This window comes from Battus philenor, unplaced genomic scaffold (genome assembly GCF_028537555.1).
Source record: "Battus philenor isolate CCGP_79_NKW_IND1 unplaced genomic scaffold, ilBatPhil1.0.hap1 SCAF_22, whole genome shotgun sequence".
In the NCBI taxonomy this organism is placed as follows: Eukaryota; Metazoa; Arthropoda; class Insecta; order Lepidoptera; family Papilionidae; genus Battus; species Battus philenor.
Window position 1 is genome coordinate 3,108,573 of NW_027181685.1, and position 26,361 is coordinate 3,134,933.

At 34.0% G+C, this 26,361-nt stretch overlaps 2 protein-coding genes across 2 annotated transcripts in view; one reads left to right on the top strand and one right to left on the bottom strand.

Annotated features, from left to right (window-relative positions):
• The window catches only part of LOC137923641 (bridge-like lipid transfer protein family member 3B), a 37,823-nt gene extending 15,257 nt beyond the window's left edge, over positions 1-22,566 (bottom strand). Inside the window, exons 1-14 of the mRNA XM_068766862.1 lie at positions 22,403-22,566; positions 21,711-21,912; positions 11,675-11,785; positions 10,886-10,963; positions 10,086-10,190; positions 9,181-9,307; positions 7,315-7,475; positions 6,551-6,701; positions 5,950-6,076; positions 4,524-4,629; positions 3,557-3,674; positions 2,546-2,637; positions 1,474-1,609; positions 488-663 (exon numbers count right to left, since the gene is read on the bottom strand). Coding sequence (XP_068622963.1) covers positions 488-663; positions 1,474-1,609; positions 2,546-2,637; positions 3,557-3,674; positions 4,524-4,629; positions 5,950-6,076; positions 6,551-6,701; positions 7,315-7,475; positions 9,181-9,307; positions 10,086-10,190; positions 10,886-10,963; positions 11,675-11,785; positions 21,711-21,912; positions 22,403-22,446 — 1,734 coding nt within the window. The 5' untranslated portion in view covers positions 22,447-22,566. The remainder of the gene's footprint in view (positions 1-487; positions 664-1,473; positions 1,610-2,545; positions 2,638-3,556; positions 3,675-4,523; positions 4,630-5,949; positions 6,077-6,550; positions 6,702-7,314; positions 7,476-9,180; positions 9,308-10,085; positions 10,191-10,885; positions 10,964-11,674; positions 11,786-21,710; positions 21,913-22,402) is intronic.
• Positions 22,567-23,287: 721 nt separating this feature from the next.
• Positions 23,288-26,063, top strand: LOC137923799 (uncharacterized). The gene is made up of 4 exons (XM_068767072.1): positions 23,288-23,385; positions 23,609-24,096; positions 25,235-25,457; positions 25,938-26,063. Exons 2-4 carry the CDS (start codon positions 23,636-23,638, stop codon positions 25,992-25,994), a joined length of 741 nt encoding a protein of 246 aa, XP_068623173.1. The 5' UTR covers positions 23,288-23,385; positions 23,609-23,635; the 3' UTR covers positions 25,995-26,063.
• Positions 26,064-26,361: the final 298 nt, after the last annotated feature.

A 26,361-nucleotide genomic window follows, 5' to 3' on the forward strand; every position in this document is an offset into this window, starting at 1 on the left:
CGCCTTACGAATAAACGTAAACATAATTTTAATTTGATGATTATAAATGATTACTGTAATGATCTCATATACTAAAGAAATTTTGACTTGACAAAATTAAACATGAATCTTCTGATATCGATTTTTTTTTCTTTTATGCCTTGCTTTCTGTATTACAACGAAAATAATTAAAACTTACAACCGAATTATACAATAAACTGGAAACATTACATTCATCACAGAGTCTCGAAATTATTTTTTGTATTCTGGAATCGAAATCTGTCTTTACAACACGTCCGTAGATACACTCACACACATTTATATATATATATATATATATATATATATATATATATATGTAATGTGAAACTTACTGCCATAACGGTCGAGCAATTCTTCGAGTTACGTCGAAGACTTCGGTTCTTCACCGGTCTCTTCATTTCAGTCTATTCTCATAATTGAAAATTTATTATCTGTAATGAAGTTCCATTTGCAATTTTAAATTTACCTTGGGCATAATAGCCTCCGTCCGTACGTCAATATAAGTAGGCGCTTGTTCTTCAGCGGCTGCGGTGGCGACGGCGTTGGCCACGTGGGGCAGGAACGCAGACAGCCACACCACGCTCGCCACGTCCACGGACACGCGCACGGGGCTCAGCTGCACGTATAGTTTCGGTGCCGGCACTGAATCCATTGAACAAAGAAGAAGTTAAATATATAATGTATAATTTCGTTTAGACTATAATTCGTTATTACTTATTTACCAGACGTAGTAGTATTAACCGCAGTTTTTTTTTAAAGAGCGTCATAAAAAACACAACTGTCGTGTTGCTATTTTCGATGTAGTTTTTGGAAGAAAACTATAAGGTTTTTATACTGAACTTCATATATTCAACGATGAACGTAACAATATTCCTTTGAAGTAGGCACTTCTAGTACAAATTCAAACACGATGAAATCTTTTTTACAAGACTATTGCTGCTGCCCAAATGGTATTTGCAGTTTTCGATGGTTCCAGGTTAAGGACGCAGATGTTGATTGGGTTTAACCTTTTATAGGATTAAAGTTCGGAGGGTTCTTTCAAGAGTATAAGTTCGGGCTGCTATTTGCTATTATATCATCAGACAGTGTAAGAAATTTCTATATCGCTATCTATATTATATATTTGACTACAGCTTATCACAAATTTTACATCATCATCTTATCCCAAATGTTCACCACGATGACCGGTCTTTCGCCGGCATCCAACATCTTCTTGCGATCTTAAATATGTCTTAAGTTCAACTGCTAGGACCCACGCTGTGTCTACCTGCTCGTGGTCACGCACGAGAACCTTTCTTCCTTCAGCCCTTCTTCTTCCAACGACTGTCGGTTGCACAAGCGATGTGCCTCTCCCACTGCCACTTTAGACGAGCAATACTTCGAGCTACGTCAATGGCCTTGGTGACTAATTATATTGGCAAGAAATAATAATAGACAGATATCTAACCCTACCAGGGAAGCATACATCTCCTGGATAGTAGAAGAAGGTGAGCTCGGCGTGCAGCAGCCCCGCGTCTCCTGGTAGAGTCGCCTTCTCCGCGCTCACCAGCGGCCGTGGTGTCTCTCTTGTTTTAGATCCAGTCGATACCTGACCAAATACGTTCTTGAGTCAATATATAATATCATGCAATATCTTTAGCTTTATAAGAGAAACTTATCTGTTCTTAATTTTAGCTATCACAGTTGTCATTCTTTTATTGAACAGACACTTGGAAACTACTTTTTCTATGTCATGGGAAGATGTAAATTCTAGATGTTACAATCAGCAATGTAAGAAAAAGTCGGCAAAGAAAATATAGAAAAATCGAGTTGAAAGTAAAACTTGAGTGACAAAAGCAAATCCTAAAAGTTATTTTTATTTACCAACCAATCACAATCCCTACTTTACGACCAATCACAGGAGTCGTTTATGTGAGAGCGACGGAAGATGTGCGACAAAGAAAAGTATACATAAATACGAACGCTTCTAGTTTTGAACCGCACAATAATTTATGTAGCCTGTTGGTAAATTACAAAAAGTTTATTCGTAAAAATATTTACGAACGGTACAGTTTCAATACAAGATATTTAAGGATACAACAGTGATAACTAGACCAGATTTATTTTTATTTTCAAGAACGAGTAGCACTAATAGTTGATTGGTCGTTAGTATAATAATACCTAAAAACGACACAACTAGGAATAAAATAAATTTGTATGCTGTTAACCATCAGCGAGGGGTGCAGCAGTGAAATCTTTGTGTAATATTCAGAAAGGTTTAGGCATATCAAGAGTAAACATCAACTAATTTGCATTGCTTATTTAAAATTTCATAAGATAAGCCAGAGTATGGTCAGTGAAGCCAATGCATTGGAAGCTTGCTTAAGCCTGCTATGCAGGTCGTTAACCCGAGTAATTTACCCAGCCTCTCCTCCTACAACGCGATAGGTCCGGCACCGGTGAATTCATTGAATGTTCTGTACTTCTGTTCTTCTAAACCGAAGATAACTCGACAATGAAAATAAATATCTTCTCAATATCTCACCTTATTAACAGTGAAATCGTCTATCCTAAGCACAAGGCACGTGGTCATCAACTTATTAAGTTGCTGTAGTATCCTCGTACGCGTGGGTGAAGCTGTAAATTATATATTAAAACATTATTAGCTATCGACTATATAACTATTGGTTCAGTCGAATGACTTTCTTTATTTAATTCTTACCATTATTAAAAAGATAGATAAGGGTCTATTAAAGGGTTACAAAGTAGGATATATCCCACGGGTATTCCTTGTTAGATAATGCTATAACAGACAAGTTGTTATACAGGACATTAGCCCAAAATTTTAAATACAAAGGATGTACTTCTACAAATAACATTTTTTAATATATACATATTATATAAATCGTATGATAATTACTTTTGAAGTACAACAAATAAAATGAAATAATATGTAGTGCTATTCCGTGAACAAAAAAAAACAGCAGGTATTTTATATTATTAAATATCGGAATAAAAATTTATTATAATTTTTCTAAAAACCGAATTTTAAAATTTTATCATTATTTATTCACAATTGTTATCTGCAATCATAATTTAAATGAAAAAGTGTGGATATCTAAATAAATAATAATAATAAAATAAAGTAAGAAAATGAAATAGTTTCATACATTTAAATTGATTTAAGCATAGGTAAATCAAACAATGAACTATGATTGTGGTTTTTTTTGGTTAAGTACTATAAAAAAAAACCAGTAAAGTATTCTCACAAATTAGTTTTAGCAAAAAAAAAAAGAATAGTCTTCTTAACAAAACAGTTAATTGTATAAATTTATTATTAATCATGTATTAAAGATTATTTGTGTCTAACTCTAACTATACTACTCTTGGGTTGTGGTTATTGACTAAATTAAAAGTAGTTATTGTAAGTTATTGTAAAACTTTTTTAAAACGGAAATCTTAACGCTAAATAGCATCACCAAGGTTGGTAGCTTCGGCTCCCCCTACGGAACGGTACCATCAGCATTAATATTCTGTATAATAAAGTATAATATACCTTGTGAGGTAGTAGTAGTGGACGGAGGAGAGGTAGAAGGATTGTTGGCAGGCGCTGCGTTCACTTTGTGGTTGAGTCCATTTGAGACCGGCACTTCGACTTTTTCCGGCTGGCTTTGCTGTTGACATAAATAACGAATGTTTTAGTTAGCCATGTACTGTATCCACTGTTGGGATACATCCCACTTGTCAGATATGTACTCCACTTGTACGCCTATTGAATCAATGGATGATGAATGTTATTTTTTAATTTTTAAGTTGTTATAACTGGCCAGTTTACAGATAATGTTTAAAAATATTATATTATAGATATTTTTACCGACGGCTAATTAAAAAAAAATTTGACAGTCATTATGGATTTAAATTTTTTTATTTGCGAGTACAGTAAGCAACAAAGTTACGATACTCTTTCTACTGGATCATCGACTTCAAGCTTGGTCCTAAACTCTTTCAATAGCGATTATTCAAATTAACATCTGAAAAGGAAGTTACTTACCAGCTAGTTTGAACTATTTCGAGCATTGTTATGAGTAAATTTTTTTTTATTTATTTTAGCGAAAATTTTCATCAATTCTGTTTTTAAATAGCAACACTAAATCTATTGTAATCTTTGTGAATAATATATTTAATGAATGAAAGAATGTATCTAGAGACATATATGTACAGGTACAGTCACCGCCAAAAAAGATGATATTTGATTTCAATTTAGACATTTTCACATTTCACCTTTACTTATCTATTGTTACTTGTTAGTATTATTAAAATATTTCATACTTTCCTTTATAACCCATGCAATGAAATACTACTGAAGTAATGATTTATTATCAATTTTTTTATATATATCGTATAAAAAGTGCGATATAAGAATATTACAATCTATATATAATGCTAAGTGTATCCATGTTATATCCTATATAGCGTTGAAATTGCATATGAACAGCAAAGGATAGAGGCGAACCAAAATATACCTTATTACTGGGTGTTAAGGGTCTAGGGTCTAACGAATCCAGCAGTGAGGTGCAGAAGGACGATAAAGCTTGTGATAGCCACTGACTGTGTGGTGTCGCTGCTTCCCTGCAACAGTTACATGAAGTTGTCGTATGATTGCCATAACCAAGTGTGAGGTAAATTATTGCTATATATAAAGTTTAGTAAGTAATGTTTTTATTTCGCAAATCAAATGTTGACAACAAATTCGAACACACTTTGAATCGTCAATTATTTTAACGTAATAAGCAGTAAACAACCACAGCCTCTGAATTCTGATCTACTGAGAAGAGTCGGCCAGAAACTTAATGAAATACTTTAATTTTTTTATTTAAACCTAAGAAAAAAAGGTTTAAGACATCTGGAAATTGATGATCTATAAATCTAATTATATATTTATTCTGGATGCCGTCTTTTTCAACCGATTCTGGTGGTAATTTATTGGCGAGGCCTATGTCCAGCAGTGGACCTCATGATTTTTCTGTTACATTTACGCATCTGCCTACTTGTTATCTCTGCACAACTCTAGGTTTAGTAAATAATAAATATAAGGCATTAAGTCCGACATTACATCTAGCATAAAAAGAGCCAACAAATAAATATGTGACGAAAGACCCTCAGTAGCGTTTTTTAAAAATAAGGTGATGTCAGCTTTGTCGATCACTAATTTAAATTAGGTTATATAATAACATTTTCAAAGAATTTGTGGTCGCCCAAAAAAGACCACTATTCCACTGCAGTTTGTTCGTACGACATAGTGAATAAACCTTACCTACTCTTTCATTCGCACCTTTGTAAAAGAAAGGGAGACATAACTGTTGTGGGCGTTGGCAATTGTAAAGAAATACAAAGATACCTTTACACATGTAACTTCTTTTAAAGGTACACAATTATTTTATTTATTATAACTCAATATATCTAAATTGTTTAAAGCTGTACCTGTTTCAAGCTTTTTAACATTATTTTTAAAATTAGTAGTAATTCTTTCCATGTTATGCTCCATGGCATTCATCATAGAACCCACTACGATCTTCACAATATTTGGATACAATTCATCATCATTCACATTTCAGCACTAAGAAGTCCACTGTTGGACACACATAAATTCGGAATAGACCCAAAAACATGTAAAATCGTAAAAAATAACAATCAAAATACTAAAGAACGCGTACGAACCGTTCAAAAGATAGACGTAAACTGACATCATACTCATGTAAACGCATCCTTAGCTTGTTTTTACTAGTATAACTTTGACATTTACATTACATTTCCGCTTCGTTTACCAATAGTTTTGTATAGAATGACTAAGTTAATGTTATTTCAAAATGAATAACTGAATTATAAAATGATATTTAAGACAAAAATTAAAACTTAAGGTAAGAAAGTGCATAGCCATGTTCGACTTACCTATACCCCCTCCAATGTCGTCTATCGTCAGATGCTTTGTGGTAGGGGAACAGGTCCGCCTGCATGCTCACGAGGGTCACCTGCAGGGCGCCACCTTTCGCCAGCGACGGCATTTCTGAACGCCCCACTGTAATAGGCAGTTATATAGGTTTTTACAATAAGAACTTTGGATTTCAAAAAAAAAATATCCTTTTAGGATTGGAAAGTAAAGTCGTTTCTGTTGACATATATTACATAAAAACCGATTGATTTTTACCGCTCCGGCAATGAAAATTTGTTTACTAGATAGCAAAAGGTTGTTGATGACGAAGGTGAATATATCGTTGATTAGAAATAAAAACTTGCTAAAAATATACTCGTGTGAATTTAACTTGCGATATTACCTTCCGGTTCCCTAAAATTTATTTGTCTTCATATTTTGATATTTTTCGTTACTATTTCTTTTGATCACCTCCTGAACTATGACCCTGATGAATTTGAGAAACTCAGGCCTATCATTACAGTCATTTATTAGTGAGTATTTAGGAGTATGTACGATGTTGTATTTGGTTATAATATTGGACCGCAAAGAAAAGTGTTTTAACAAATATTTTTGACTTACAACCAGGATCATCACACAAATGAAGGTCGATTCGCGGCGCCAGCAGGTGATAGGAAGTCTCGCGGACGTCGTGTTTCGCGAACATACGCGCCAGGATATCCCTGTCTCCTGAACTCGGTCTACTCTGGACCTGCTCCTTCGGCTCTTCAATCTATAAAAAATAACAGAATTTACCTTCCCATTTTAAATCTGTTTATAACATTCTCTTTCTTTTCTAGAGCAAACTATAGTCTTTTTCGTATGGCAACCACTTATGGTTATTACATTAGTATTTATAAATGATAGGAATTGGTGAAGCGATTTAAGGAATACGACGTCAAACATATAAATCATAAGTCTCCGAGATTCCCAAAACATAATTTTAATCAAGAATTTCATTAGGTCCTTTTAATTCTAGTTTACTTCTTTTAACATTATAGAAGCATTCGATGTTTAATAAAATATTTTAATATTACCAAATATTATTAAAAAATATAATACAGCATTAGATAATTTAATAATCTTAAGTATTTAAGGGGGTTAAGTGGACCAATGACATAGTCAGGTCATCGGGAAGTCGCTAGATGCAGGCAGCGCAAGACCGGTGATCGTGCTGATCTTTGGGACAGGTCCAAGCCTTGCAGTGGACGTCTAACGTTTGACATGGTGACGATGATAGTGCACTGAGCATTCCATTAGTCCAATAATTACACCAGCTACAGCGCTTTTAAACTTGAATACTGCGTTTAGTCCTCATGAACAGTGTAATGTGTTTGGATGATCACCTTCCGAGCGGCGGCGGCTCTGGTAGCGGCCCTCGTGGCGCGGCGCACAGGTCCAGCTAAGGCTGCAGCGCATGCGAGCGCAGCCCTGAGCTGTCCATCGGTCAGAGCCCACGCCAGTGGCTCTGGACGCAGCACCAATCGCGACCCCGTCACCGCGCAATCTGATCAGACATAATTATTATTATGCTTTTAATAAAATGTACTTTGTCATAGAAATAGAACACAAGGAGGAACTGTTACATACACTCAAAACAGTATCTGTAATTTTTATTGTGCGGTATATGAAAATTTCAATCAAAGTAAAACATATTTGACAAAGGTATAAATAAAAAAAAAATATTGTTTTGTTCGATAAAACTATATCGATTTTTGTCCAAGTGACAAGTCAGTATACGTTTTTTATTCGGTCCCTATTCACCGCACAAAAATACTTTCTCATTTTTATATGGACTCTATCTATTACACAAAAACAAGTTTGAGAGCATTATCATAACCATTGAGTCATCAAATGGTTTTAAAATGTAAATAACCTTGATTAAGCAGAAGAATTACTCTCTAAGACCTTATTAGAACCTCCTAGATGATTGTCTTCAGTACCCTCGAAACAATCCTAAAACGCATCCATATCTAGAATGTCTAAGATGTAAATTACGAACCTAATTATCTTCGTTTTATTTTACTTACAGTTTTAATTAGGATAATGTTTTGTTTTATCCAATTTAAATTGTAAAATGATAAATCACAAATTCATTTTGTAAAACATATTTTGTTATTTTTAAACATATATGATTTTTTTTAATGTTTAGTGGAATCAGGCGTTACCTTGCGGAAGTCCATCATAAGTAAGAAAAGGACCAATATTTAGCCACTTCCGCACATGCAATGGTAGTCGTGCAAGTTAGTGCCACGGACTCTGTGTTTGGCACTAATCGGTGTAACATAACTCCTGAAAATGCCCCGTGGAGGGGTGAATCACGTGTTGAGTAGTTTAACGGTGGCAGTTATGTAATTCGCATTGTTTCTATTGTCTCATGTGAAGTTTTTGCTGTTAGCCTTGCGGCTTTTACAGCTTCATCGGAAACGAGTTCACGAAACGGAGAGGTCTGTGAACTATATGCGCATTGTTTGCCGTATGCGCATTTATCAGTGGGTTGGCGGGCGGTGCACTTTGTTGCACGACTACCACTGCGTGTGCGGAAGTGGCTAAATATTGGTCCTTTTCTTATTTTTTTAATGTTTGCTTCATTTCACGGTCTATTTATAGTCTTGTAGGATCTACATTACGTCATCGCCAACGGCGCCTTGAAAAGGGGAATTCCACAGAAATATATTTCTTAATATCATGCGAAAGAGTGCGCTCTATAACACTTCTCGGCTTATGATTGGTTGAAGAATGTCATTGTTTTTGTAGTTTTACATTGTTATAAATATGGTTATGCTTGATGAATATACACTGCCTCATCCTCTGAGTGTCTAATGTAGGTTCGGAAACCTGAATTCTTTAGTTTTTAGTATAATTCACGGACCTTTCCATTCCGTGAACTCATTTTCGATTAAGCTGTAAAAACCTTAGGGGTAACAGCAAAAACATCACAGAAACAATACAATGCACGAATCCAAGACTAGAACTAATCTAGGAAGAATTCCATAGATTCAATTAGAATAATGTTTTATGTTGTACCTAATTTCACTGAGAAGCTAGTGTACACCCGTCTTTAGAGTATGGACTAGTTTTAAGATTAGATGTAATATTTTTGGTACGTTTGTTACGTTGTTTATGTGCATCAAAAAATTGTACATAAATATAGCTGTAAATTCCTCTACACGAGGAGTGCAATTTGTTTTAACTCTCCTTGCATTTCTTACCGGATAGTCGTTTCTTGATAACGATTCTACAATGCGTGTTGCCCAACAGCAGTCGCAGTGGAGGTAGATTAGCTGCCGCTGCGCCGTAGGCCTTCGCCTCTATCCTCGCGCTCTGCCATTCGAGTTCCTGCAGATTTTTTTTAATATTATTAATGAATTGTATCAATGCGGCGTGGGTAGGCATCCCACTAGGTGGGCCGACGATATAATTAAGATCGTGGGAAGTCGCTGGTAGCATATAGCACAAGATCGGTCATGCTTGGAGGTCGTCTATCAGCTTACATGATGATAATGAGCACTAACCACAAATCAATACAAATTGCATAGCGTAACAAAGAAATATAAAAAAAATATTTGAAATTCGAAAAACTTTATTTTAAATAACACAGGTATTCTAAGGACTATACAACGTAAGATAACGCTTAAAGTATTTAATGGATTCAGGCGTAATTTTGCGGAAGTCCATCCTAAGTAAGAAAAGGACAAATATATTGCTATATATAGTATTTTTCCTTTTCTTACTTTTAATGCTTAAAGTAATTTACTTTTTTGTATTCTTTGTGAGTTGTTACTGCTTCATAGAAATAATACATCAACCTGGAGATTCATAAACGCCCTATGCAAGGTAAGGCCTATACCAAAGATATCTATGGGGTATATACTATAATCGCCATGCTTGGCAGGTGGTTTGGCGATCGAACTATGGTAATATGGTACGCAGAGGACGCTGCTGTCCATCGTCTGGAAACTTGTCTTGTGGAATTTCTATATAAACAATGCACATTATAAAATATATAAGATTGATTCAGAGAAATCGAACCTGTGACCTACGATCACAAGTTTCTGTCCTCTACCGCTGTGCTAACACTGCTTACCTGAAGGTTCCTTCTCACTCACGAACTCACCTTAAATATTAAAAGTTGACCGGTGTCAGGGGACTTGATTCTAGTCAGTCTTAGGTCCCCTTTGCGGCCTTCTGGCGTCCGCGACTCAACCGTCACCCTGGAGATCTGTAACCACATGATGTCCAACAAATACATTTGCATTGTTATTCTATTTCTTCACTGTTTTACATCACCTTTGAAGTAGATCAACTTTTCGATGTTACATAGCACTTGTCAGGTAGACAAAATTAGTTACGTGAGAAAAAAATGACATATCCTACGATAATTGTTTTATATCTAAACTATGTTTTATATTTCGATTTTCGGACATTCTATAATAACAAGTAGCCATTTCGCTCAAATTCTAAATTTAAAATATTTAATATTCAACGATCGATTGAAAGAATGTGACCCCAACGGAGAACTTGTTTCACAAGCACTAAGGCAATCGGGAAAATTCACAGCAAGCCTTAAATACCTTTATCGAAACAAAAGGCTGTATTCAGCTAACCCTTAAAACCACTTAATACGACTTTTAAACTCTTTAATATATTCATATTTATAAATAAATAAATTTAAAACATAGCATTGGTTCACATTTTTTTTAACATTACTCTAATTTTGATCATTCTTTTGCGCACATATGCAATACTCAATTGATTTTGTGATTAATCGATAAAGCAAACGCAAGCCGTACTGAGAACAGAATTCTTTTTCCATAAGAGCTTCTATAAGCAAACTTATAAAAGGTGAATAAAACTGGTAAAGTCTTTCTCCAGTTATGATGTCCCCTGGGTAGATATATCTGAATAACGCCTTACCTGTACACTACTGGTAAACGCGTCGCAGTTGAAGTCGATTTGAACTTGGTTCACCGCCACCGAAATGCCATCTATAACCTGCAGAGAATAAGGTCACTTGTAAAAACAAAATGCTAAACCAACTATATTTAATCAAGGAATGAATTCTAAATACTAGAAGGCAATACAAGGCTATGTTAGAAAATCTCCGCAGAGAATTTTACGTTTATCTCCCTAAGAGAAATGACATTATAATTATTATAAGCCTTAATTAAATTATTTTGCCAAAAAAAGGCTTTAATCTCTACTTCCAACTTTAGATAATTAGATAGAGAAAATTGCTAAATCTAGCAAAGAAGTTAAACTCTTTTACAATAAGTATACACTTTGACCCACAGCCGTACAACAGGTAATATAGAAGGCTGTATGCTCAAAAATTCCATACGAGATTGAATCAGATGATCCGATCAGGAGATCAGTATGTGATCGAGTCACCTTCCCATGTAGGCTGGGCTATACCAGCGAGTTGACAAGTAATAGTGGGCAGGCCTCACGACAGACGGTCGCTGAGACCTTAAGGTCTGGAAGCGAAGACCACGAACCGGCAAGTTCAGCATAAAGATTTACATGAGGTGGAAAGACGATCTTCTTAAGGTAGACGGAAGACTGGATTCAGGTCTATATCCAACAGGGGGAAGTTCTATGGCTAAAATTATGATGATGATACACTTTGGTTATGTTCTATAAATTCTTAGAAAAAATAAAATAGAAAATGTAAAATATCACAAAACAAGTCAATGATATAGGTACCTTATGTATGTAGCTGTACTTCCCGGGAACGGGCATTGCACTCGCAGCGCCCGGGTTCATAACCCTGGGCTCCGTGCACACCTCCAGGGCTATGTGCACCTCGTCCAAGTTCTGGTAACGAAAGAACAAGTCTTAACAATCCATTTTTTATTAAACTTTATTTTACAAATGTAGCGTCCAAACGTGAACAAATTAGAAATAGAAGAAGCGCCATTTTCTGTAAAATATGATCGATCATTTTTAATTGTGCGGACGTGGTGGCGACTACTGCTACATAGCGGAAGTAGCTATATATTAGACCCTTTCTTACTAAACACTAATTAATTACAAGTTAACATTGATCCATTATAATGTATATCGTAAGTCTAAGAAGATAGTATACGTTACTTAAAAATATAATGTAATATCAAATATGCTATGAAACGTTACAGTAATTTCAAGATTCTTCAAGATTTACACTCTGATACATTAATTTTAATAAATAAATACTAATAATAACTATTTCTATTGTGAAGGCTGTGTGTTCAATGTACTCAAACGCTATTGGCTATCGGTAAGTAAATACTTTGTACTTTTTTTTTACTTTGGAAAGCATCCACTTTACTTTATTTTCCACGATGCTTTCAATATAAACAAAGGAAACGTGGAATCTTGCTAAGAACATTGATAATATAAAAACAGTTCGGCGGTCGGTATTTTTATTTAATTTTATGCTTCATATGTTAGAGCTCTTCACAATAACTTAGTTTAAGTTACGTGAAAAGAATAGGCTCTTTAACTTATTTGTAATCTCACCTAAGCTGACGCTCCACAGGGTTACTGCGCGTATAACTGACTGACGACTTCAAAAGAGAACTTTGGCGTAATAAGTCACTCGAAGCTTTTTTAATATTTCGATTTAAGGTTACTTGTCTAGAACCGATCGATTACTATTATAGATAGAACTATTCAGATGACATTACTACTAATTTATCAGCGTCAACTATGGAAGAAGGGAAATTCTAGTATCGCTTTTATAGGTATTAGAGGAAATACAGCCTGGTATGAGATAACATCGAGGCTATATAAGACCAGGATGTGATCTAGTACCTCCAAAAATCATCTACCTACCATCAGTAAACAATTACTGTGTCCTGTGGCAGAATTCCAATTTCAAATTCAAATAAAAAATAACTACTATAGTTCCACATTTATTCCAATAAAAAAAAAAGAATAGTAAGATTTTATTGATTAAAAATTATGTAGTCTAAATGCGCTGCAGAAGCAATCGTGGGAGAGCACTAACCTCGCGAATGATATTTTCTTTAAGAGTCGAAATGGTTATTGTCTTTGTCAAGAATAAAGTTACAAACTTAATTAAACATAAAACAATCAATTAGATATTTAATCTCAACTCTAACAACATTAACACGACGAAGGTTAACAAGTTCGACGATGCGAATCCAACTGAATTAATAATTCATGAATAGAGGGAGAGAATTTGTTTGTTTTAAGTCTCCGTCGTATTTTGAATTATGAATATGAATCTTGTTATATTTATGTATAAATATCACTGTTTTACGATAACTTGATTATAATATAATAATTGTTGAAAGAGACGAATGTTTGTAAGCATTATTCTTGGGTTTAAATCGCGGACGTAACTCGGAGATTTGTTCGTTCCAATTGGCAGCGGGCGGGGTACATCGCTAGTGCAAAAGGTTCCGAGGCTATCATGAACCGTAAACGCAGGTGGGTCTCATTACTTTACTTTATTGGAGATAAACACTAACAAAAGGCAGTAAGAAAGTACTAACTTAGAAACTTAGAAATATAAAATTAGTTATAATTGTTACCTTATAACTATTTCACCAAGAACATTTAATGATTTAAAGTCAAACAATGACAAAACAATGATAAACATTACCAAAGAGGGATCAAAGATCCAGCGCATTCTGCATATTACACCGCAATAATTACGAGTCACAGCGAGCCGTAACGTTCCAAAGAGGTTTAAATTTTATTGGGTGTATTCAGTAATTTCGAACGAAATTATCTTTTAAAAGATATGAGAGATCACGAGAATATATCAATATCACTAATATATGCATTGTGGAGGTCACACATCCTGTATAAGGGTGCAAGTTTACCGATATTTGTGTTAGCTGTTGATATAGAGAAGAGAGCATTTATCAGAGGGCTGGCGGGCGGTGCATTTCATTGCACGACTACCATTGCATGTGCGGAAGTGGCTGAATATTGGTCCTTTTCTTACATAGAGAAGAGAGAACTAGAACGCGTTCTTGCTGCAGGAATGATGCACTAACGTCATAGTCAAGGTAGCTGGATACGGGTAACACAAGACCGGTCATCGATATGATCTTTGTGGGAGGCCTGGCTGACATTAAGATGATAAATGGCGACACACCTGCACCCCAAACACAGAGTCACTGGTCACTTGCACTGCCGAAGCTTTCAAATCTCTAAGACAGGGGTAGTTAGGTAGTAGAAACTTTTTAATAATTAATAATTTACAAATTTTAGTGCAAAATAAAAATATATTTGAAAATTTAACTAAGAAATTTTGCACCGTTTTCTTTACACATGCGTATATATAATACTTACGCACCTTCCTAATCATACATCACTCAGTTTTGATCGGTGGTTATTATTTAATAATTGTTTCAGTTTAGCATATACCACCATTTTATTATAATTAATTTTATAACAATATATTGATGGAAGAAAGTTGATAAAATAATTTCAACTTTAAAAATGCTTAGCGGGCCGCATGTTGCCCATCCCTGCTCTAAGACATTGTTACGCAGTTTGTCGAATATAAGATTCTCTCAGACGATGATGTATAGAAAATGTGTTTTAATCTACCGAATAATATTATTATTGCGCGAGTTGCTGGCAACACGCTTTTTAAAAATGCGGCTAATTCTTTGACATGTATGTATAAATATAAACACGAAGATATGCATACAAATATATAAATAAATATTTGTTGATAAGTTATAGGTAGTTAGAGCTTTATAGAGGTGAATGTACAATTCATTTATCAGCAAATTGAAAAAAGATGTAAAAAAAATTATTGTATAAACTAATCACTCTGAAATATTTTTATTTGAATGCGACAAGTCAAAAAAAACTTTTGGCAGTACAGTCTACAGGGACAGATTGTTAAAAATCATTTATTTTTATAGGTAATGATCTAATTAAAAAAAAAACTTACTATTATAATTACGTTATTTATTACTTCGGACATCATTTATTTTTAAATAAGTTTACCGTAATCTGACATTTATTCCTTTATAGCTTTTACACCTTTAGCCAATCACTCTGTTAATATTTGGTCACCAAAATTTCTTTTTCTTTATTTCCATTATGTTTGTTCGTCTCACGAGAAGTTATACCGTGAAAGAAAGAAAAAAAATTAATCAACCTCTTTGGTTAAATTGTAATTATTCATGTACTTCGTGCGAATTCAAAGCGAGCGTACTGAAACTTTGTAATTACTTTGTAAGCATTCCTGGCAGTGTGTTTGGCATCACGATTGTTTGCAGTGATAAACTTAGTAATTGCGTTTATGTTATGTTAAAACATTTGCGCGTGCTTCGTTACATTTTAGAAAATGATTTGATTCTAAAATTACCATAGATATTTTTTAAATATTGGCTATGAGATGAGCAAAACTGTTTGATGCCAATTAACTTTTTACCTATGGGTGGAGTGTGTGGAAACGCAAATTGCCCACCTGAAGTAGACTAACTTAATCCTAGGCTAATATTATAAGTTTCTAAAAATGGCTTACACTATCTAGGCGTTTGGCTCCTCCTGTTCAAAAATATACACTTCTATTAGAAGTGGTGTAGTATAATTGTTAAGAATAAAGAACAAGCTTGGAGTTCGTATTGAAGACATCGTTTATAAAAGAGGGCGTTAGTGGCACAGGGGCACTGTTTAACTGAAATCAGTTATTGGAGAAGTTTTGTGTGGATGCTTTGTTTTACAGTAGTTTGAAAGGTTGTTATAAACCGATATTATAATGAGGGTAAATCTTTTTCAATTACCTGGTTTTAAATTTCTAATATTATTTATTATTACTAATCGGTTGTAGAAGCAATATCTTTATTACATATAACAATGTCGTGTTAGTTACGCCATCTATAACTATTAATTGGGCTGACCAATTTTTAAAGATTTTTGTTTTTTTATTAGTCTTCATCAGGAATAGGATAATAAGCCATATTTATTTACTAAAATAATTGCGTGTAAATTTCAAAATCCGGTAACAACTCTTTCATTAACTATTAGACGAACGAAGTTCGATAGGTCAGCTTGTCTTATTAAGCAGTAGTGGTATTTTTTGTTCCTAACTCTCCTACTCTAATTTCGGGACCATACAAAAATGCGTATCTTCTAAACTACCTTTCTTTCGATACAATAATATATTCCGTAATAACAAACAACTTAAGGAAATTAATAATGAATTAAATGTTATAATTACAACATTAAAGTTATGCATACTTTTAATTTTACTAAAGTGCTTTCCTTAATAAGCCAACAACTATGTATATCTGATTGTAAGTAATGATATCTAATGTTACCTACGTCAATTTCTGATGAAAATAAACTGTCGCGTGACCAAAACCAAATCACATTCTCAGTACAATATTTAAAACAAAGTAGCGTCTATCTTTTTTTATTTAACAGGTCCCCGCTATTGGGGACTTTTCTTTCCACCCCTATTTGTATGGGAACAGGGATTTCATTTTTCTTTTATTAATTTTTTGTTACCTTACTCTTCTTCCATGCATCACATTATCAAGTAGCGTCTATCGGATGACACGGTGATAAATTGTTTTCATTTTCTTTATGTTTTATTGAAACCGAAGGTTCTAGAATGGAGACCACAGTCCGGCAGGCGTAATATAGGAAGTTCACCCGATAGGTGGACTGGTCAATAAGGTTGGCGGAAAACGCAGAATACAGGCCGCTTCGAAATTCTAAATTTATTGCTTAGGTCTATATCTAGCAGTGGAGATCCTACTAAAAAGTGATGAAGTGAATATATGTACTGAAACATTTTCTTAGCTACCCAAAATTTCAGTCATACATATATAAGCAGACAAACAGAAGTGAAAACAAAGTTCTTCACGTGTAATTAATGTCATATCTATTAATATATATCGCAACATTCTTATCTATTTATGCCAAAGCATAGTTTAACCAAATTTATATGTTATACGTCGCTGTATAAAAGAACAATGGAAATAATTTTACTATAGTCCAATAGAGTTCAATAGAGAGATTGGAAATATATGTAATATTCTACTACTCGTAAGTTTAATAAACATTTTTTGATGTCAAACCGCTAATATTGAATGATAACCGACATCTTAACACACAACTCCCACGACGTCCCATTACGGAGGTAATGTATGTGTAGATATAGTCACACTAAAAGCCGAGAGCGTGACTGCTCGATACGTGACTGAAATCCTTATTCAATTTCATGACTAACATCTGCCGACTATGCCTTGTACATCAAGGAGTAATTAGACAATAAATATTAATTTTTCACGAAAGATAAAATGTATATCGACAACTTTATTAAATCGTACGAACTAAAGAGGTTAATAAGATATTTAAAAAAAAAAACAATTATATATAAATTGACATTTCTTCTTTTATTCAACTCTATGCCTCTATCGTTGCCCGAATTTCGAAAACCTTTTGAAACCGTTTCAATGATCTCGATCATGAGATTAAAAGAAGTAATATTTAGTTTGACGTCATCGTATTAGCCTATAGACGCCCACTGTAAGACCTACTCCGAAACGAGGTAAGGATGCGTTTACATGTGAACAAAATGTCAAATTACATCTATATACGTGTGTACACAAATTTTTACTTTAATAAAAGGAGCCACATGTAAACAAATATTTGACAATTATATTGGCTTATCATCTCCTTCTTCACTTTGAAGAATAATTCTTTATTAACTTTATCCGGAAAGGCAGAGTAGAGTATACCCTATAAAGGCACGTGCTAGTTGGCTATGACAACTAGTGTTACCGAAAGAGCTGTACCGCACCTACGGTATGTGCGCGGCGGGGTCAACCGCCGGGTTAGCACTATAATGGCCAGTTAAGATTGAAACGAATAAGAAGAAATCTATTGCCTCGTCACAATAGCCTCGATTACTTTATCTAAATAGCTATAGAAACGGTAGGAAGGCTTCACGTTTCGCTGATTTTACTTGGCCTCTGTTTAAATGTCAAGTTTGGTTACTTCAAATATCAACCTTATGTAAAGAGAAACATTTACACAATGTCTTTAGAGTAACGTAATTGATATAAAGGATTATATATTAGTTTATTTAAAAAAGCTTTTAGCTCGAAATAATTTAACAAAAAAATTATAATTATTCTTCTGAGGCAGTAAGCGGGGCCTATAGCCTATAGGCCGAAAATTTCTCGAGGCGATCAAGACCCGGTAGACGCGACTTCAATAGACCTAAGACTCGGCAGACCTCCGGCATAGTTGAGATCGCAGGAAGTCGCTGGATTCGGGCAGTGAAAGGCCAGTCACCTAGGCGATCTTTACGGACGCCTATGCTTTGCAGTGGGCAGTATATGCGCTCCGCCGGTACTGTTACATGGTCTTCGTCAATTTCTTTAGTCTTGTCAGAGATGGCAAGATGCTCTACAGGAAGCTATGCAAATTAGAGAAAGAGAGCGAGGAAATTGATTTCCTTTTTCAATTAGGGATCTTTAATAGAGAAATTGTGTTGGTATATGGAAGAAGGGCAAAAAAGTACAGAAATCAAGTTCTATTCACTTTCGTGAAACTCAAACATTTACTGGCGTTAATATTTAAAGTTAAAATTCCTGTATGTTTTTCAATATATTTAGATGATGAAATTTATTTTAGTTTTCAAATTTAAAGACTGCTTCCACTGGTCCAGTTGGAAAACTATGTTAGAGGCTTATGCCTAGCAATGGACGCCTAATAGCTAAAATGGTGATGAAGACGCTCCGTATTTTTGACCATTTTGAAGGTAATTTCATGATTCAATATACATTTATACAATTATATTGATATTAATGCTGTATTTTCACAAATTTAACGTTTAAAACGGCATTATCGCTGGGTCATTGTCCGGACTGTCTAGCGACCAATGTTGATTCAGCGAACAAAGTACGGCTTCTGTATTTTAAACGAAATAATGCATTTAAGTCTCTGTGTCGTACTTTAGTTGTTTATTTATATTATAAATTAATACTTCAATAAAATTGTTAACAAACCTCCATCTTATTGCAAGGGCACTAAAAAGCGTCAGGAAAAAACTAATCATCAAAGATTAAATTTTCCTGGTAATCAAAACATTTTATCAACAAAAAACGTGGAAACAATAGAAAAAATATATTACGCTGTAAAGTATTGTTTGTGAGCAGTGGCAATATGATCAATGCATGCATAGTGTGAGTTATAAAACTATATGCCGGAAATCGAAGCCGTGACCTACCATTGCAAGTACCTCTATCGATTGGCTAACACTAGTAGTTGTACTATGTAAACATTTAATTATGTGTTTACACGAGATTTCTTTTTAAAAGAGCGCAAGTTAAAATTAATGTATCTTTTATCATCGTTTACTGGATTAGCCAATAATAATTGTCGGTGGAAATTGCCATGTAATAGATTGCGTTGTGCGAGAAAAACCAAGTCTTTGGTTAAAGAATAATTATGAATAAAACACGCCCAATGATACCATAAATAGAAATGATTCTTAAAAACACCAATTCTGGACTAAATAAAAACAGTACACACGAGAGAACATTTCCACACAGTACAAACGTATGAAAGCAACTTTTTGGTCTCATGTAAACGCATCTTTGTTTTGTTATCACTAACTATTGAGACAAGTTGTGCATTTTCTAGCTTTAACTATTTATATATAGCACATACAGGAGTACTTAATACATTTTTACTACTTATATAGTATGACAACAACAATTACAATTGTTTCTACTGATAAGGCAAAAGATTATTCAAGCATTATAAATACTATTATAGCCCATTGTTGTTTAAATTTATGTCAATTGAAGTCATGTGGTAAAAATTTAAATTTTCGTCGGTTTTTATGCAAATTTACTCTCAAATTACTATGTTATCATTACAAATTTTCTCTCATATTACTATTTTGTTATAATTGATAGATAATGTTAAAAGAAAAACTAAAAATGATATTAATAATAATAATAGGTGGAGCCGAAATTAATGTCGCTTATTTAAATTAAATTCACACGACTACATTTTTAATAAGTTTTTATTTCTGATCAACAATATTTTGACCTTCGTTATCAACAGCCTTTTGACATCTAATATACAAATTTTCAAATCTAGAGTAGTAAAAATTATTATTAATTTTTGTTTTGTAAAATATGTCGACAGAAACGACATTACTTTCCGGTTTCCCTAATAATTTCTTTTAATCATCATTGCTGTCTAACAAAATTTACCACATTTTGAATACCATTTTTATTGTCAGAAATTTTTTATTGTACTATAACATACAGAGTTGTAGTGTATGAGGCACTAAATTCATAATCTATGGGTTGCACTACAATTAGAAAAATCCTATCAAGTAATTTATAATTGTAAGGAATATACTGTTTATTTAAAAATATTGGTCATATGTGCTTTTTACTATAATATAAAAAAAATATTCATTTCTATGTATTGATTGTCATACAATAGTTGGTAATTTTTTAAAGATGTGAGATAGGCTGTACGACCACTCTTACTAAACAAGGCTCTTTGCTAGTGAATAGCGACAGTAATCTAACATGGATGTTTGATAACGTAATACCTATACTAATCATGGCATTAGAACACATTATTTTCACATTAATTATTGTAGACATCGCTTCTATCTATCTACTGTCTCTTAATTCATACACTATTCAATTTTATTTTACTTATTTATTCTCTATATATAATCAATGCTTTAACATTAGTCCAGTATGTTTGCCAGTCCACAAAGGCCTAATCCAAACTTGCTTCAATGCAATTCAATTGCTTGTTACTCTATGCAATAACCGATGTGTATGGTATCACTAAGATTCTAAAAAAATCCTTCAAATAAATTGGTCTTAAATATATCTGATGCTATACACAATAAGAGGTCAGATGAATGATACAGATGGTCAAGCAAATACTAGGTTGCAACAAAATATTCTAATTAAAAATAATCAATCAATTTTTAAAATGTTTGCTTTAGCCATTATTATTATAAATAAATGATTAAAATTAGTTTATGGTTTGAAGTCACAAGCATAATATAGGATGTCTTATAAATCAATGTCAAGCCAAAATTAGGTAATAGGACAGAAGAGAGCAACCCCAGACAATTAATTAAAAAATCATTGCCTCATATAAATTTTTCTGTATTGGTTAATAAATTTCAACATAAAAGTTTAGTTAATTTTGTTTCAAAATTTATTGTAGTTTGAATTTATATCCAAAGTTTATAAATTACTGACAGTAATAGAAAGTGATAATCATATTTCAAAGAAATGAAGCTTCTGGTTATAGTAATACAAATATCACTAGAGAAGACATAGAATTATGACTATTTATTTTAATTATTTTTCTGTATAACCTACCTATCACCTGATTTATGGGATAGCTTGTATGTAAATGAGATAATATTCCATATCTTGCATAATCACTTAGGATTAGATAGTGTATATAATAGATTTGTCATTCACTGTAGCAAAGAAGTATCAAAACAAATTGCAAAACCCCTTCATGCCACAACATTGTTACAAGTTACTTGTATTACTTATAATCATCAAATGCCCTGCTTATGGCAACTGGGCATAGGATGGTTACCAATGACAAAATATTACCTATAGTTTTGCAGTAATGTAGTAAATGATTAGAGACAACCAACAATGCTTTAAAATATAAGTGACAAATATTTTCATGTTGCAATTCATCTATTGTTAAATATTAAGCATTTAATAATTTGGAAACTTACCAAAACAATAGGAACTGTTTTCAGTTTGGTCCATTGTATTCTGAAAGACACTCGATTGCATTTTGCTGATGTCAACCTCACCCACGCAGGCAGTTCCAAAAGATCAGTAAGAAGATCTTCATCCAAAGTCAAATCTTGAAGTTCACCAGAACCACGGAGGGCTGATAATGAAATCTGTTCAGGTGACAGGTTCTTTGTGTATCTGTTAAAATAACAATACAGTTAAGTTTTTTTTTTGGACTTAATATGGTTACCTCTTTAACAACTACAACTGGATCATAGTTTATGATTAACATTAGTAAAATTTGATTTATGTACCTTCACTCTCAGCAAAATTAACGTAAAAGTAGTACTTTTTAATCCTTCAAGCTATAAATAAACTTATTTTATTAATAATTTCGATAAATAAAGAAAGTTTTACTTTTTTATTTGGTATAAAAACCGGTGGTGACAATTGGTCGCAATTCCAATTAGACATCTTATGTGAGATGAAAAAAAAGTAAATAAATTTTGTATATGTACATTCCCCGAAAAGAATTACAATAATTTAAGTAAACGCATAAATTAGGTAAACCATTTAAAGTACTAGGGTATAAAAAAAACTTTTTGGAAATTTCGATTTAATATTAAATTAATTGTTTCATTGTGCAGTTGTAATACATAGACATTCTTGTAATTATGAGGATTCTTACCTTGACAAATGTTTCAGCAACTGGTTCTTGATTATAGTAACCATTTTCAGTGTTAAATTAATAAATTCTATCTATGGTGTTGTTAAGAAACATATTTTTACACTAAAACAATTTTTTCAACCCCTCGCAGGAAGGTATTTTCTTTCTTTTGCGATGATGGTGAACTATGAATGAACGGCAGAACGGAGTGTGTTTGACAGCATACGTCAACGTTTATCGGAGGGATGCCATGCATTAAAATAAAATTTCATACATTCTATCACAATTACAATTAATCTTTTATTAAGGAGCTGTTGATCCTTTTTATATAATTAAATGTAGTTAATTTTTCTTACGACTTTTGACATCCGTTATCATTTATAAAAACTTAAAATTAATTGTCCAATACATAGTCGTTTAACTTTAAACTTGTAGTGCAAATACGTCTGTCAGTATACTATTTTTATTATTGCAAATAGTAAAATAAGAAAAGCATTGCATAGCATATGCTTTTCTTATAATTATAATACACTTGCTGACAAATTATATCTGCACCGCCTTGGGTTCACTGATAAAAAATAACTAAAGGCATTAAGTCTGCCATTATAAAGATTGTAAAAAGGATTAAATAATAATATATAAAGCAATCATTTTAATTAACAATGCGAATAAGTCTCAAAACCGCTTATAACATAATGTAAAGCACAAATAATTGATAAGAAATAAATATAATGGTACAATAAGTTCAATTTTAAAATACTTTGGATAGCGTATCCGAACGTTTCTTAGCAACCGAATACAAGGCGCGACAATTATTTATATGTTGTTAAGATTACAATATTGATTTTATTAATTACATACGGTTTATTTATAAAGTTGTTGAAAAAAAAAATAAAGTGACTGCAAAGTGTATCTGGCTGATCGAAACGATTTGATTAATTTAGACAAGATTCTGAAAACAAATATTTTGACGTGTAATTTATTTCTATTTTCAGCTACTTTGTGTAATGCCAATTTTTTTTGTTTCTTTGCTTTGTAGACAAAATATATACGCTAATGTTTTCTTTTAAATATTAATTAATGTTTTTTGGACGTGTTGTGATAATATATTTCATATAAATTAAGATATTTACGGTCTGAAAAAGTAGATAATTAAATTATTTATGGTGTAAAGTATAGTAATTTGTGGTAGTAGTAGGCACATTTAACGTATTTTCTAATTTTTAGCGTTTGAATAAACAAATTTGCACGCTTATGAGCACGATGTCACGTAGTGAAACAAAAGTAGACTTAAACGGCTACATAGACACAGAGTTTTCGTCCGGAGACTCTTATAAAATGAAATCAAAACAGTTGTACCAGGAGGAGAATAATAATGAAGTTGATGAGCTGTCGAAGGATTTGAATGAGATGGGGTGCATAGTAGACGCGGTGAAACGTCCCCCAAACATATGCGTTGAGACGTGCATCTATGAAGAGGATTCTGATTCCGGCAAGGACAGATCCGATACAGAATCCAATGCTAACGACGAAGCGGCTTATTCCGATGAATTTGAGGAAGACCAGACTGAGATAGAGGAGTTGAAGCAACAAAGCAAGTCTGTAAATAACATCAGCGTAAACCCACCACCGGAACCTTTAGTAAAACTATCGAAGAGTTTATCCAACAGTTCTGCTAATAAAAAATCTGTATCAGGACGATCTAGTAATTACGGGTAAGTATTTATGGTAATTTCAATACTTTTTTAGAGAACATATGATATGACTTTTAACCGTCGCGACACTTACATTTTTGAAAGAAAGACGACTTTATGGGCGACTAGTCATTGGTAGAGTAAGTGGTTAAAGGTCGAAAACTCGCCAGGTTTTGCGATAAATGGATCAAGCCTTGACGGATTCGCCCCAAAATCTGACAGAGCGTAGTGTCTCGGAGAGAAATAGGGAGAGAGAGAGAAAGAGACGAACGATGCCATGCGACGGTCGTGGTCAAGACTTTTATGCCATGTGCACACGAGCATAAGAGATCTATGGAGGTGTAGTGGAGGTGCTATGGCTAAAATGATGATGATACGCATATGGTTCAGTAGAAAACAATAGGGAGGCACCATTGGGCATCGGTTGAAAAGGGTCGTAACATATGTACACCCCAAACTATTGTACGTAACATCTCTGGCGGATTTTGTAAAACAAAATTGTCCACAAAAGGTCGTCTCCTCACTTAGTGTTTTTAAAGGTACTCTTCCTTGCACCTCATTTTAAAAGTACTTACTCCGCTGGCTCAGTGACCCAAAGTGGCCTCCGAAACGAGAGACTTCCACTTTCCTCTATCTTGTGCTATCGTCTGCCATTGGTTGACATTCAATTCATTTTAAAAGTGCTGGTAATTTTTTTAATGATGATGATGTGAGGACATCATTAGATTTACAGAAGATTCTCTGTTCTCGAGTAGAAGTAAAGTGTTATATGGTATTTCTATCTACTATAGTATCCAGTGCCCTCAAAACCGGGCCAAGGTTGGGTCCACAGGCTCAGCCGCATGCCTACTGTACCATCGCTTATGAGGCACCTTGTTTTAGTGAGATCCCCTATTTGACTAGACTACAGGCTTCGATAAATAAGTGGCGCTTGGAGCAAAGCCGTACCTTGCGATTGAATCCCGTCAAGGGAAGGTTCGATCACATAATCTTACTTTAACCAATTAAATATATCATTTGAACTGCTATACTGAATGTAAAGAGTCAGTTAAGTAAAATTGAACTCGTGAACTACGGTGAAACGTCGGAGTCTAGCCAAAAGGCTATACCGCCTAAATTAAATTAGAGTATTAAATTTTTCACTCTCTTACAACTCCAGTTCTCTTTCGATTCCACCGACGAGGCGTGTCAACATGTCCTTCACAAACGAGAGGCTGCGAGAAATCGAGAGGCACAATCACATCCTTTTGAACAAGATACTTAGCGCACGAAAGAACCCCAAGACCTCGATATCGGCCCGCGACCAGCTGCCCAAGAAGCCGGTTCCTCCAGCTGCCGTTCACAGGAAATTGCAGCAGAAAAAGATTGACCACGACAACATGGTAATATGTAATAGTATTATACGATTATCCCTCCTTTGTGTCTTGCAAGAAGCTGTTTTACTGGTCATAGAAGAAATGTTGAGGAGAGCTGTGCAACCACGTCCATGGTCACGTCTGCTTCGCTAAAAGCATACGACTAAAAGAAATACTGTTCAAATTTGTCTCTCGGAAATCGAATCCACGATCTGCGGTCATTTGTCGTATTTTTTTCACTAGACCAAGACTGTTAGACTTGTTTTAAATCATAAATTAATGAGTTGTATTTATTCCTGCCATTGTAATCTCTAACCTTACCTTCCGTTACTGAAAGAGCTGGAGAAGTTGCAGTGGCCAAGTATCAAGAGATGTCTTATAAAATATATAGGGGAGGCCTATGATCTGCCGTGATCGTCTGCCACTTGAAATGAAAGGGAAGTGGGATTAGGTGGAAGAAAACCATTCAGTGAAGACGAGATAATATTAAAATAATTCTTCTTTTAGATACTTCTGAAGAAGATCCAGCGCGTGAAGTCGTCTTCTTGCAGTATGCGACGTTGATACAGGCGGCGCGTCCGAAGATCGGGCGCACACATGCTCTGTCTACCCACTTTGTTACACTCGGCTTTATGCTACAAATATATTTTATACTACTGTTCTATAACATGTTTTATTTGCCCAGCCTTTGCGTAAACCACGAGAGAAATCTACAGTCGTCAAGTATTTTGTTTTCTTCCTTCTCGCAAATTTAACTTAAACATCCTCTTGGGATTAGAGAATCAGCTGAAAGTTTTATGTTCAATAAAAGGTTTGAGTCCTATTGATGGAAGGATCATTACCTTATCTGATTTTGACAAAATTGTATATATATGTATGTGCAATTTATGTATATATTGTATCCTATTTGAGTATATCCATAAGTATAGCA